Here is a 15,671-nt window from a genome sequence, read left to right as displayed (position 1 = left end):
TTTCACACTTGTATAGAACTGTACTAGCTGGCAAATTTTAGATTCGCTGTTCTGGAAAAAGCAGATCATGAACACAAACTAAAATGAGTTAAACTAAATCTTTGTTGATAAAAGGATTTCACACCAAATGACAGAATTCCCTTACCAGAGAGATAGGTATGATTTGCAGAGAAGTGAACAAAGTTCAGAAGGAAAATGAGAAAGACAAACTCTGAAGCAGTTTTGACCATGACACCCTGTCATGGCCTTTAAGATTCTGTGGTACTTCAGTCTACAGGATGCTTTAGAGAAAATGATATTTTTTTATTATTCATATCTATGAATTAAATATGAAAACAACGACTGCAACGAGTAGAGTGTCCCTGCTGAAATTTATTGTAAAATGCTCAGTCTGCTTCACAGCTGTGCAGTGGCAATCCTAACTGCAGTGTGGATCTCTGACACCTCCTGGAATATGGGGACAGGGGATATGTCTGGTATGTCCCCACTGGGACACCAGAAATGAACAGTGGTCAAACAGCTGAGCAGAGCACCTTAACACCACCAAACACCTCAGCAGACCAGTGTGGCCTGGTCTTCAGGGCTCCCATTCAGAAGAACAGAAACAGTTTACAGCCCTTTGAAGGGTAATCAAGGTATCAGAAATAGTTCACAGTCCTTTGAAGGGTAATCAAGGCATTCAAGCTCTCCATATCTTAACTCACAAGCACTGCTATTTGAAGAATGACTTCCTTCCTGCAGAAAATTACAGTGGATACTTAAATTTTTTTTTATATATTTCTAGAAGCTTCTTCTAAGCCAGCACAAACATTAAATCTCCCTTTTTTTTCAAATTTAAAGTTTTTGTTGCGTTGTTTGGAAAAGGACAAAAAATTGGCAAAAGCGCTGAAGTGCCCTTCAGGGCTACACAAAACAAGAATATTTTGAGTTTAAAGGTCGCAGATATGTTGCCTTTTTGATTAAGTGGGTATTGCCATCAAATGCCAAGCGTGTATTCTCCTAGGATCTTTGACGGGAATGTGTTACGGGCCTTTCTCAGTTACATAACTTGGGAACAAGGAGAGTTGATCCAACCAACTACCCACAGAGCCTGGGATTTATCTCATCCATTTCCACTTGGTATTTAAAGTCTCCACTAATTATAATAAATTTCATTTATACTCAGGGCAGAGGAATGAGCACATCCAGATGCCTGCTGCTCTTCATTACCTTCTAAGTGAGAACAGGATGACTAGTTCAGAACTGTTTAACTTCTGGAGGAGTAAGTTAAGACCTATAAATATCTCCCAGAGATAGTAAGCAACTGGCAGAGAAATAAGTTGGAATTCCACCTCCAGATTCTTCCATAATAATTCTATTGTACAGCATGTCTTACTTGCCTCCTTTAAAATAGTTATATGTCCCGATTATCTTCTTTAAAAACCACACACCTAAGATATGATCTCTCAATTCTACAGCTACATCCTTCCACACAAACATAGGGACTGGGAAATGTACAGAAAACATGAAAGGTTTATTTAAGAAACCTTTCTATTGCATGTGGATTTGTTTGCTTTGAAAACAAGAGAACCACTGAGAATAGCCAGTGAGCTAGAAAACAGGTATCAGAAAGCATATTAAAGCAGGAGATACACTACTGAGAGACACTAAAGACATGAATCAATCTGTTTTCAGCTTGTGGATATAGGTATCTTTTAAACCATTTCTGTGGATCTCAATCCATACTTCCATCCATTTTTCCTGTCCAGTGTTCCAGTTCATCTGTCACTTTGCTCTGTCTTTACACAATTTGTGTGCAAAGACATAGCAAGCAGTGCACACCAAACACTGCCACTACCCAGAGTAACAGGGCAAGCTCACACACATCTGGAAAGTGTTTGTGTGAACCCAGAGTGACCCTGCTGGGTGGGTGACTGTCCTTTGGACACCGTGCTGTCCTGGGTGTGCACAGGGCAGGCCAGAGGGGGCTGCACCCAAAGGGACCTGGGCACTCCACTCCAGGCACCCTCTTCTGTCTCCTGGGGCTCTGAACCCCAAGTGGTGCCCATGTCCCCCTCCAACTCTGGGATGTCACAGATGTCTGTGTTTCACACCCTGGTCACACAGACACAGAGGCGGCACCCCTGGGCGCTGTGCCCCTTTCAAACCCTGGTCACACAGACACAGAGGCAGCACCCCTGGGCGCTGTGCCTGTTTCACACCCTGGTCACACAGACACAGAGGCAGCACCCCTGGGCGCTGTGACTCTTTCACACCCTGGTCACACAGACACAGAGGCAGCACCCCTGGGCGCTGTGACTCTTTCACACCCTGGTCACACAGACACAGAGGCAGCACCCCTGGGCGCTGTGCCTGTTTCACACCCTGGTCACACAGACACAGAGGCAGCACCCCTGGGCGCTGTGCCTGTTTCACACCCTGGTCACACAGACACAGAGGCAGCACCCCTGGGCGCTGTGCCCCTTTCAAACCCTGGTCACACAGACACAGAGGCAGCACCCCTGGGCGCTGTGACTCTTTCACACCCTGGTCACACAGACACAGAGGCAGCACCCCTGGGCGCTGTGCCTGTTTCACACCCTGGTCACACAGACACAGAGGCAGCACCCCTGGGCGCTGTGCCTGTTTCACACCCTGGTCACACAGACACAGAGGCAGCACCCCTGGGCGCTGTGACTCTTTCACACCCTGGTCACACAGACACAGAGGCAGCACCCCTGGGCGCTGTGCCCCTTTCAAACCCTGGTCACACAGACACAGAGGCAGCACCCCTGGGCGCTGTGCCTGTTTCACACCCTGGTCACACAGACACAGAGGCAGCACCCCTGGGCGCTGTGCCTGTTTCACACCCTGGTCACACAGACACAGAGGCAGCACCCCTGGGCGCTGTGCCCCTTTCAAACCCTGGTCACACAGACACAGAGGCAGCACCCCTGGGCGCTGTGCCCCTTTCAAACCCTGGTCACACAGACACAGAGGCAGCACCCCTGGGCGCTGTGCCCGTTTCACACCCTGGTCACACAGACACAGAGGCAGCACCCCTGGGCGCTGTGCCCGTTTTACACCCTGGTCACACAGACACAGAGGCAGCACCCCTGGGCGCTGTGCCTGTTTCACACCCTGGTCACACAGAGGCAGCACCCCTGGGCGCTGTGCCCCTTTCAAACCCTGGTCACACAGACACAGAGGCAGCACCCCTGGGCGCTGTGCCCGTTTCACACCCTGGTCACACAGACACAGAGGCAGCACCCCTGGGCGCTGTGCCCCTTTCAAACCCTGGTCACACAGACACAGAGGCAGCACCCCTGGGCGCTGTGACTCTTTCACACCCTGGTCACACAGACACAGAGGCAGCACCCCTGGGCGCTGTGCCTGTTTCACACCCTGGTCACACAGACACAGAGGCAGCACCCCTGGGCGCTGTGCCCGTTTCACACCCTGGTCACACAGACACAGAGGCAGCACCCCTGGGCGCTGTGCCTGTTTCACACCCTGGTCACACAGACACAGAGGCAGCACCCCTGGGCGCTGTGCCCGTTTCACACCCTGGTCACACAGACACAGAGGCAGCACCCCTGGGCGCTGTGCCTGTTTCACACCCTGGTCACACACACACAGAGGCAGCACCCCTGGGCGCTGTGCCCCTTTCACACCCTGGTCACACAGACACAGAGGCAGCACCCCTGGGCGCTGTGCCCGTTTCAAACCCTGGTCACACAGACACAGAGGCAGCACCCCTGGGCGCTGTGCCTGTCCCCAGGACAGAGCCTGTCCCAGCTGACCTGCTCTGGCCACAGCAGCAGCCTTCTGCCATCAGTGACTGAGGCATGGCTGGGCAGGAGGAAGGTGTGACCACACTGCAGCCTCCAGCAGGGCTCTGCACTCTGCAGGGATGTGACAGGGACAGGATGGAGGGGCACAGCTGGCACAGCTGGCACAGGGTCTGAGGACAGCACACCTGCCACACGTCACCTGGGGCCTTGTGCTAAGGACATTCCTCGACAAGAGTTACCCCTGAAACCTGGCACCTCTGACACACACTACAGGCTGATTACTCTGCTCACGAGCAAATCAGATAAAACCTGAGCTTCCCTTTCACTTGGAAAATAACTAATACTGAGCTAAAATAACTAATACTACTACTAATAACAATAATAATAATAATTACTGCATATAATATATATTTTATATATCAATTATATATAATTCTTCTATAATAATAAAAGCTAATGATAGTAATAATAATGTTAAAACATGAAGCCAGTCTGTGGACAGATTCACTCTGAACTGTCTGTGGGAAAGCTTCAATTTGTACTGTTTCAAGCTTCCATCCAGATGCTAAAATAGCAAATTCCATCTGAATTCTCCAACAGTCTGGAGTTTACAATATTGAAAATTTCTTTTTGTATAAAGACATATCAAATAAACACAAGAGCCAGCTGCAAGCAAAGATCTAGGTGTGTGGGAATAGGTGAATACTCCGTTTGTCCAGTTCTGTCTCTAGTCCACGATATCCATGTTTCAACTTGCATTTCATCAACTGATGCAAACAAATGCACCACTACCAAACCCAACCAAAAAAGCTTATAAAAACAAAACAAAAAAATCTTAATTCTAGAAGTGTTAAAAATACTGTGGTATTTCTATTATAAAGAGTTCCAAAGAGTTGTCGCTAAAGACTGTTTGCCACTGCTGTGTCCTCAGTAGAATGCCATAATTCCTCGCCTGTTGTATCCCCAACAATGCAGTGATTAGGGACCCTAGACCAAAAAGGCACACAGGCTCTTCCCAATCCGATTTGGGAAACTTCTCCAAGGGCTCTGGTCTCCACTGCCCCGTGGGAAGGAGGAGAGCTGGCACCAGCAGAGTCCCCCACCGTGTCCAGGAGCAGCAGTTCTGTTCCTAAGCAACTCTGCACAGTGCACTAGCTGCTGCCCACTGCTGATAAGGATGCTCAGGGAATTGTTAAGTGGCTGCAAGTGGAAGAGATAGAAGCTGCAGAAAATGAAAGTAAGGCCACTAACACAATAATAAAACTCCTCTTTTGCCTTATGAAAAAGAGGTCTGTGAACAGCACCAACAATGAGAAGTCAAGGCTGCCACTCACACGATGTGCTCTCCTACAGAAAACTCTCTTGATTCCCCTTGCCAAAAGAACAGTGAGTGAGGATGTAAAAGACACATTCACACTGCGAGCTTTTACACCATCCTAAATTACTTCCTTCACAACCTTACAGACTAACTCAGCCATTTACAGGCAGTGCCTGGATGGCCAAGCTTTCAAGGGATAATTTGAAAGACTGTTCCCTTTGTATCAGCCAAAATATTTTGGGAATCTGCCAGTATTATTCATAGAAAAAAAATCCCTATCTCTGGATACAGATTTGAAAAAAGTTAGGGTTTGGCCTCAAAATATTTTTTTCCAAAATAATAATTAATTAAAGCATGTTAATGTATTATCACAAAATTAGGCTATTATAGCCACCATTAAGGAGGTTCACAGTTACTTCTTAATCCAAAATTAATTCTCTTAATCCAAGAGATTTAAAACTGTAGTGAAACATACTGATTTTATTTTAATTTACCAAAGTACTCAGAGTAATTAAATAAAATCCTAGAAGTTTATAGTGCCTTTTATATTATAAGAAGTCTTAGCTAAGGACACTGAGTCTTCAATAATCAAACAGCTTAATTTATTTATACAGATACATATTTTATAACATTTTTGTTTTAATGCTGATATTATAATAGATAATATTTTAAAAAATACAAGTGTTCTCAATATTGGGATTTTTTCTTCTTTTTTTCTTTAATATAAAGCCTTAGTGCAAGTGGTAGTAAGTAAAAAACTTAGCTAGACACCACCTAATTAAACATCAGCTCACAAATCACAATCCTTCCCCAAAGAGAAAGATCTGTGATATAAGATGCTTACCTCAGAAAATATTTTTTTTACAAAGAATCAGGAAAAAACAGGAAAATGTGCTTTAAACGTGCTTCATTTAGGAACAGAAATTAAGGTAAAAATCAACTAGCAGAACTACAGACTCTGCTTAAAAAGTTCATATAACTGAACAAAAAGAAACCCCAAAGGCAGTCAAAGTACTTCTCAAACCTCCTACATAAATCTACAAACAACGTGCATTAAAAAATCAAACAGACACAAAATAAAAATGTTTGCCCCCATACCAGAGAAGGGGATGAATCTGCAGTGGTCAAAATCAAAAAATTACCTTTTTATCTTTTCTTACCACTCATCAACATCGTAACAAACTTACTGTGTATAAGCTAAATAAGAGACCTATTGAAACCAAAAAATCCTCAGATTGCATGTTTAATTGAGAAATAGAATCACCTACCTGACATCGTTTCATAGATTTTCACAGTTGCTAAAAATATTTTCACTACTAAGATCTGCATGTCCCAGCTTCCATTCCTTACATCTCTTTTCATGCTGAACTCTTGGTTTGAAAACCATAGAGACAGAAAATTAGGATCAAAAAATACATCCCTTTGGATAATTTACATTACTCTTTCAGTCACCCTTCTTTTTTCACTTGAATTACTCATCCCCCTTCCCTAAGCATACCATGCACACAACACCCTTACCTCCTTTCTCCAGTATTATGTAAAAATAGGGCATATTCTGATTTACCAGGAGCTGAACCCTGGCAGGATCCATTTGATTCTGATGGGGCATTTGATCCTGCCTCTGGCACACACCCAGAGTCTGAGGACAGTATTCTGTATTATCCCAGAAGTTACTCCTGTGCACATAACACTGTTTTCTAAGGTGAGTAGGTACATAGCTTTGATTGCTCTCCTCTGTGTTTCTAACACCCAAGCCTCTTCTGAGAATTCCAGTTGAATTCTTCAACTATCTTCATCTATCTCCATCTCCAGACACATAAATGCCTTTAAGTTCTTCCTTGTAGTGTTTGTGTTCTACACATGAATAAACTCAGGAGATCTCTGTCTGTGAAACTTCTCAGTTAAACCAGCAAGATCAAAGGAACCAGTAACAGAAGAAACTGAAAAAACCACGGATGAAATGCAAACTGCTATTCCTAAATACTTTAAATGTGCAAAATTTTACTTTGTTCATGCTAAATACATTTTTCTAGTTTTTTTAGGAACCTCACAGTTTCTGTAAGTGAAGAATCATGCTCTAATGAAGCACATTTACACAGAAGCTCCTCAAGCTTTCACCTTCAGCATGGAGACCTGCAGATAAGCAAGGAGCAATACTGCACAGTGGAAAAGGAAAGGAAACTGCTTTTCTAAATACACTAAAAATACAATTGCTTATGTGACTGATATCTTTGTATCTTTAATAATCAGACAGTCTTTTCCTGCTTTGTCAGCCTTTGTCAATGCACCTAACACCAGACTTGGAGCCCATGGTAGTAGGAATGCTGTGCTGATAACTAGGTACATTAAGATGTAGCTCCTAATAATGCATAAGTTATGTCTATGCTGCTAGGAGAAAAGGAGTGCAGTCTCATTGGAATTATAACAGAGATGAATCCTGTTAAATTTTATTCTTTTTATGCATTGATCACATGCTCTTCATAGGTGCTCATGTTTAAACCTTCATACACCAGATACCTGAGTAAATTTTTGTAGGCAGCATTTCTCTACAGGGCACTCATACCTGTTACACAACAGATGCTCTAGTCAAAAGCATTATTTTTATTTCATCTCAAATCATGTGTATTTCAGTCTATGCTGTGAAAATAATGCAAATTTCATCCTGCACTTGGGTGAAAATTGATTTTTTTTGTCAGAACAAACCCCTCAGCCTTTTCACTTACCAGGATGTTTATAAAACATGACCAGAGGCACAGGAGGAGCAAAATCATATGCTTCATTAAAAAATATAAAAAATAATGGTAGAGCTTAGAGCTCCTAAGTGTGTGAGGAGTTGAAGTCCACGCATGGTGACTGTTACTGCTCCAGGAAGTGTGATCATTTTAAAGCACTGTCAATAAATTAAAAAACCTTTTCTCCACCACATAATCAATTCAGGAAAAAAAAAAAGTCTTAAAGACCACGTCTTCCAGAAAAGCCTGTGCTCCTATCTCTTGCCCAATAAATGATAGGTGCAGAAATATGCAGAACCATCACTCTGAAAGCTCTGTTGTCATGTAACTGATGAAACCTGTGAAGACCCATGCTAAACATTTTCTAATTTATACTCTCATTTTCTAATTTCTAATTTCTACTCCCTCTTTGGAACCATCTATAGTCTTAACCCCCCATGAACCAGATTCTTCTCTCATTAGCTCACCATGATGAATATTATGACCTTCTGCCAATGGACTGTAATCTCATAAAAATCGAGTCAAAGGAATAATTCATTAGACTTGCTTTCAAATGTCTGAAAACTTCATTGTCACCCTGAAGTTTCAAGATGCTCTCAACATGATTTTGAATAGTCACTGTATTTCTGCGGGATTTATGTTTATTTATGTATGACTGTGGAAACACAGTTTCCAGAGGGTCTTTTTGCATGGTAGGCACTATTTCTAATACTGTATTCATAGATTTATATGGCTTTTATATTGGAAATTTTTCATCTTAGACAAAGGCACAATGATGTGAGTCACGTAGGGATTGTCATCGCTCAGTCTGAACTTCTTGGGTTTGATCATATAAAGATTTCACTAAAATGACAGTACTCACTGATGATTATTTGAATGATAGTTAACAGCTCAGGCACTAGTCATAATTGCTCCCCGAGATGATTTGTTCTGCTGTACAAAGCACATTCCTATGCTACATCCAGGTCCACAGTCATCTAATTGTTCTTATTCTTGGCTCAAAACAGGGAAACAAAATCTCCTGTTTCTACCAAAGGAGCAAACAGACTAGATCCAGAGCAGAAAGATCTTTTTGTTTGGCATCACCTTCATGTTCTTCTGACCTAAAGAAGTTCATGCTCAAGAAAAAGGAGTGAAAGAAGCTAAGTCCTTTTCCTCTACAAGATTTTTAGGATATCTTTGAAGAGGAAAGTTGCTCCCCAGTGCAGCTAAATAAGAATACAATTACTCTGCTCTCTGTCAAGCAACAACAGCCCAATATAGTTTCAGTAATCTTTTTGTTATAGAACAAATACCTTTTTATTTTCACTGCTATCAAAATGACCCTTAGCATAACAGATTCCCCCTGGAGCTCTTTTTGAATATCTAGTAATGTACTTTGAAGGTGATCACAACTACACTTTGTCCCTCCTCTATTATGTAGGCTAAATGTCTCTGCTGTGAAGAGAAAATAGATTGAGACATCAAACACATTTGTAAAATACAAAACCCACTAGGTTGTACATAAGAAGACAAAAATAGAAAAATTCTATTTGAAACAGGGTTGAAAATATCAAACAAAAAAATGAATGAGCAATATGTATGTACCAGATACAGAAGTAATACTCTGACTTTGTGAATCTTTACATTTGTAACACTAATCATAGGAATATATCTAAGCTTTTAATTAAATTTTTTACAAAACAAAGATTTTGAATTTTGTTCCCGTCAGATTTTATTAAACTCAGTTTTTTAAGAAAAGTTCTGAAGAGATGGATTATTTCAAACTAAAATGCAGAAACTATAAGGAACTGAGCACACTGAAAATGGCACAGTGGTGAAAAAAGAGAATATGTGTGGCATTTGAGAAAAAAGTGATGATGTGGAAATTTTACGATGCTCATAAGGAAAAATCTATCAAACAAAGGTCAGAACAAAAAAATCTGCTCTGAGGAAAGTTCAGGTCAAATGAATGACAATGATGACAAACAAAAGATTTGATCTAGCAGTGAAGGATGAATTAGGAATCTGGAACAAAGGAGCAGAAGAAGAAAAAATAAAGCCAGTGGACTCCTTATGAATGTTAACCTTGAAGAAGGGAGGAGAGGAGTCAATGAACAGACAAACCTCAGCCATGGAAACCATGGAAAGTGGTAGCTGGAACAAATAATGAACAAAAGAAATAGAATATACCCCTACTAATGAACAAAGAATAGAAAAAGGACTGAAGATGGCAAAGAACATGAATGTGCAGGAATAGGGAATCCTTTGCTCTCTTCCCTTGTTCACTGTTTGAGGCTTTCTGTTAACACATGGAGTCATCTGTTTATCATAAACTCTTCAGAGAATGTGGGATCTCTGACGTGGGTTCCCTCACACATTATGGGCTATATTAAAAACAATAAAAACAAAACAGTTGCTTTATTTTTTCTGAAAGACACACCTCGAGCTTATGCAATGAAAGCAAATAAATGAGTAGTCTTGAATTTAAGTTTCCCCTCACAAAGTATTGTATTCACCTGCTGAAGCATTGATAAAGTGACTTGATAAAGTTACTCAATGTAAAGGCTATAAAACCAGAATTTTAATATAGCAGTGAGATTGCTTTAGAACTACTCACAGAAGAGCACTACACTCCTTATTTAAAGTGTAATACCTTCATAAACCAGAAACTCCACTACAGCTCTGACTGACTGGGGAACACACAATACCCTTACACCACCAAAACCTCCCCAGCCCATCTGCTGGCCCCTGACAGGGCAGATGGGACGTTATTAGATGCCATGCTCTGAGGTGACAGCAGCAGTGACACAGCTGTCACATGGGTGGGGACAAGCCCCCGTGCAGGTCTGCCAGTCCCAGGGCAATAGAGTTGAGCTTTTCTCTCTGTCAAGTTTCACCCTAACCTCATTCTTGACCTCTCTGCTTTCCACTATTATCCTGAATCTCCATAAAGTATTTGTGACCCCTTTCAATTTTATTCTCTGTTCTCCTCTTGTTTCTACTTTACTTTTGCTACAGTTAATCCCAATAAAACACTACTTTGAAGTTTGAAATCAGACAGCTCAGTTTCTGGAAGTGTGCATGCTGTTTTTATAGAGGCATCTTTCTCTTTCTCTCTCTGTCTTTATCTTTTTCTCATGTTCTCTTTCTTCCTTTGCTCCTTTCTTCCCTTCCTTTCTTTTATTTTTTTTTAGCTTTTTCATGTAAAATTTCCAAGTACATGTGCTACTTGAGCTGAGCAGTCAAGAGCAGTTAATAGCTGGGATATCCTTGGAGGGAAAAATATTGTAATATTTGAAGTCACTAGCACACTGCAAAGGAAAATGTAATCTATGTTTTTTAAAGACACTTTAATTGCTCAGCAATCATGCAGAACTGAGAAATATAGCTCTGCTTCCAAGGTAATAACTCCCCAAATTGCAAAGGTCGCCTACTCAATACCCTTGCTATCTAGAAAAACATGACAATGATCCCAAGATTCAAAAACTCAATTTTATGGTAATCTATTATTCACCATTAGCCTTCATGAATTTTTGTAGTATTTCACATAGCCTGCTGTGTGTTATGTCATTAAAACCATAAAGACTCCATCAAGCTTTGTTTCTAAAAGAGAGAAGTTGTTCCTATGGAGTCCATTTACACACCCCTGATTCAGCTAAAACTGAAGTGAAAATGAACAGGAGTTCTGTATTAGTAAAGAGGTGGTAAGCTTTAGCACAGAGAAAAGGTATCAGTATTAATTACAATCAGCTTTCTCTGACCCTTGATGCTTTTCCCTGTAACTTCCCTCTCCTTTTGTGTAATTATTCCATCAGCTAAAAAGATTTCAAAGCTTTTATTATGCTAATTTCATTTAAGTTCTTCACACATATATATTTAACATTTAAACATAATCTTTATCAAGTGATCCTGATGTTATTAAAAGGACATAATCTAGCTCATGTACTGCTAAAAGATTTCATAAAAATTGGGGATGTCTGCCATATTTGGAGCTGTATCATACCTGAACGCCTGAGGGTGACTCTGGATCCCTGTTCCACCTGCTCAAAACCCTCTCTCTTCCTTGTAAAAGGAGTCAAGCATGACAAGATTCTCCTTAACCCTTTTTGTTCCACTTAGGACCAAAATATCATGCTGCTGTATACTTAAAAACAGGTTCTTAGGTACTATTCAAAGAGATTTAAAATTATCTTCAAATTGCAGCAGGACTTTGGAAGGTTTTACTCAGAGTAACACTTTAAAACCTGGAATTACAGAATAATACTCATGTATACATATATATGTGTGTGTGTCCCAAAGACACAACCAAATGTTATTAACACCAGCTGCAATTTGGGCACAGAACAAGGGAAGTTTGTGTTCAGTACCATGGACAAGTACTTTCCACATGGGGCCTGAGAATGGAAACAACTCACGCAGAAAGTGCCTCTTGATACAAAAAAACCCCATACACCAGCTTCAGGGTTTTCACATTAAAGTGTCAGTCAATTCTTTCTGGAAAACATCACTGTTCTAATTAAAAATAAATGGTGAAAAAATATCAGCATCAGAAAATACAGGAGTGTGGATCTAGTTATCATGTCTAACTTGCTTCTTCTGCTAACTGGTCCCTTCCATTTGTCAGCAGCAGCAGAACATGAAAACCAAAAAACCACCCAGGAACCTAAAAGGCGAGTTAAAATCCCCAAAGCTCTTGTCACTCCTTTTTAGCATAACTTGCCCTTACAAGAAGTATGAAATATTTACTATGCACTATATTTATCTTCATTTGTTATATCACACTGAAGATAAAAGCCTTGGATAAAAAATGGTGGCAGAAGACATCCCTTTTATCTCTTTCAATATTTTGGATGTGCGTTTCCCAAGTAAATTACTATTGCACATAATAAATCAAGTTTTCCATAATAGTTTAATAATGCACTTTCATTTTGTTAAATTTAAAAGTTGTACATGTTTCATAAATCTCAACAGTCCCAACAAGATATGGCAAAATGCTAATAAAATGATGGGCTTTGCCTTAATGAAAGTCCTATGTTTGTCATTTAGTATCTATAATTATTAAATAACTAGTCGGTTTGTAATGAATCAACAAATTTTTATTTTTATAAATGGCACTATCCCACTCAAAATTAAGAATAGGGAAAATTGTCATCTCAAATTAGTCAGCCTTCCAAATCCCTGTTGTAATTACAGACAAATGCATTTTTAACTTGGCGCAGAGAATCAGCTGATACTATCAGAGTCTGGTATCAGACTTCAAAAAACAATCCTCTCTCTCATCTTTCCATTAAACTGCAGCGCATTCTAATGTCAACAGCGACACTTTTTAACCCCTATTCTCTGAAAGAAATTGCATTGCCATTAAAATTATGTTTAAAGACACAAGCTTGATGTGTCATGTGTCTCACACTTCAATCAGATCGTTTTCCACAATGTGTCACCAGTCAGTGTAGCTTGACACTCATAATTTAAAAGTTATAGGTCCATGAAAATCAAAAGAAATGTGCTCAGTGTCTCAAATAAAACCACAGATACATATTTTTTTGTAATGACGAGGCATGATTTTCATGAAAACAAATCACTTTGTAATAACAAAGTCAATATCCAAGTGTACATCATCACATGACTTAAAACAAAATGGCAGATCCACACACTGATCAAATTAAAAGCCTGCACTTTGGTTCTCCTCATAAATATTAATAATTTAGCAACACTGTAACAGGTCCTGCCAGCAAAGACAATACTCCAATAAAAATCCACTGATAACTCACACGTACTCATAAAATATTCCAAATTCACTCTCCAAAACCAAACAGTTTCAAAACTTTTTCGCTTTGTCTCATTGTTTGCTTTTTCAGGTTTTTTGCAGTTTTTGGATTTGGGCAATTTATAATTTCAGCAATGCTGTTAACTCTCTTAAACATGTCAAACATCTAGAAGGAAGTCACAATTCGTACTCCTAAAGTTCTGTAACAAATCCCTGACCTCACGGTATTTTTTCTATCACCATTTTGTTCTGAAAGGAGCGCTTTCCCTTGGTGCCAATAACACTTGTGGAAAGGTTGGCTGTAACCAAACGGCAGCCGCACTTACCCCAGTGTTGTCATGGTGACGATGGTGTACCAGAAGGCTGCAGGGATGCTGGTGAACTTGCTGGCTGAGGAACCCTTCTCTGCATAGTACATGACCGTGGCGAAGATGATGATGGCCATGGTGAGGGAGAAGAGGAGGAAGCCTAACTCCGAGGCACAGCTCTTCAGAGTATAGCCCAGGATGCGCAGCCCCTGCGAGTGGCGGGAGAACTTAAAGATCCTGAAGACGCGAAACACTCTCAGTGTCACAAAAGCCCCACTGACATCCTCGTTATCTGTCATCACCAGGCCGATGTAATACGGCATGATGGCCACCACGTCGATGATGCTCATGACGCTGCGCACAAATTTGTAGCGGCTGGGAGCCGCCAGCAGACGTAGGAGATACTCGACGGTGAAGATCATCACGCAGGCAGTATCCAGACAGAAGAAGGCCACGGCGTACCGCTCTCCACAGGGCAGCTCCTTGATGCGCCCCGGGCTCACCCCACACGGCACCGTCTCCACCACGTTGGCAATCACGGACACGGCGATGAAGAAACCGGTGACGTAGTAGAAGACTAGAGCCAGGGTACTGGTGTGTGGGTTTTCAAAGGCCCGCCACATCCTCTGACGAGCCGTCATCGAGGGCAGGGAGCTCTCGGCGACGTGATCCGTGTCGGCATCGTCCTGCAGGCGCTCGGCGTTCTCGCGCCGGCGGTCCTTGTACTCCTCGTAACAGCAGTCGCCAATGATCTCGGGGATGATGCCAAAGAAGGCCAGCTCCTCGTCGTAAGCCGAGATGCACTCCTGGCGGGGGTAATGAAGCTTCCCGGTACGGTAGAAGTTGAGAATATGGCGGAAAATGTCAGGGTCCCGATCAAAAAAGTACTGCTGTGTCTCAGGGTGGTAGAAGAAGTCCCGCTCTGAACTGCCCAGCAGAGTGTCAGGGTAGCGCTCTAAGGTGTCCAGCCACGTCTGGAACTGGATGCCGCTCACATTGAGCACGATCAGAGAGTCCTGGCTTCGCTTTCTCTCCTGCCGTGGAGCAGCTGGCATGGGACCAGTAGCCACTGGCATCCATCCTATGGCTGCTGCCCTGGCAAAGGGTAACCAAGCTGCTACACCTGCCGCCATGGCTCCAAACACCTATCCCAGCTAAGGGAGTCCACCTAGAGACAGTTCTGGTGCAGCCACTGAAACAGAGAGGGAAGAGAAAAATACAAATTCTCACATATTCCTGAGGCAGCAGAATTTCTGAACATTTTTGCGATATTCGGTATTAACTGAAAAACCTTTTTGCTTCCTTTTCGTGTCCTCCACTCTTTCACTCCAGAATACGCTTTCCAGGCGCTGGCCACACCGTTAGGACAATAAACGAGGGCACTTGGAAATCCCCGTATTCAAAGCAGCATCTCTAACAGCCAGATCCTTTGGACATACGGTCTCCTCCATTCTTGGCCCCTGGATGCAAGCAACAGTCCCGGATCGGCAGCCCCTGGAGGCGGCTGTAGCTGTAGCGCAGCCGTGCAGGCACCTGGAAGGTGGGAAGGAGCCTTCCCCGGGCGCGCCGCAGCCGCTCCCCCGCCCCTCGGCCGCCCGCCGTCCGCCCGCCGCCGGAGCGGGGCCGCGCCCCAGCCGAGCGCTTCCCGGGGCCGCCGCCGGGGCCGGTCCTGTCCCTGCCCTCCATCGCCGCCCGGGGACCGCTCCAGAGCCCGGCTCGGGGTCCGCGGGGCCGGCCGGGCAGGGGGAGGAGCTCCGGGCGGCAGCATTAAACTTTAAGGCAAGTTTTCGG

General features: G+C 42.7%; 1 protein-coding gene across 1 annotated transcript in view; it reads right to left on the bottom strand.

The window, feature by feature from the left end:
• The window catches only part of KCND2 (potassium voltage-gated channel subfamily D member 2), a 270,276-nt gene extending 255,217 nt beyond the window's left edge, over positions 1 to 15,059 (bottom strand). The window contains exon 1 of the mRNA XM_066318565.1: positions 13,899 to 15,059. Within this exon, the coding sequence (XP_066174662.1) occupies positions 13,899 to 15,013 (1,115 nt within the window). The 5' untranslated portion in view covers positions 15,014 to 15,059. The remainder of the gene's footprint in view (positions 1 to 13,898) is intronic.
• Between the last annotated feature and the right edge of the window lie 612 nt (positions 15,060 to 15,671).

Source organism: Sylvia atricapilla, chromosome 5 (assembly GCF_009819655.1).
Source record: "Sylvia atricapilla isolate bSylAtr1 chromosome 5, bSylAtr1.pri, whole genome shotgun sequence".
Classification (NCBI taxonomy): domain Eukaryota; kingdom Metazoa; phylum Chordata; class Aves; order Passeriformes; family Sylviidae; genus Sylvia; species Sylvia atricapilla.
Note: the sequence above shows the minus strand (reverse complement) of the source record. Positions and strands in the feature narration are given on the sequence as shown.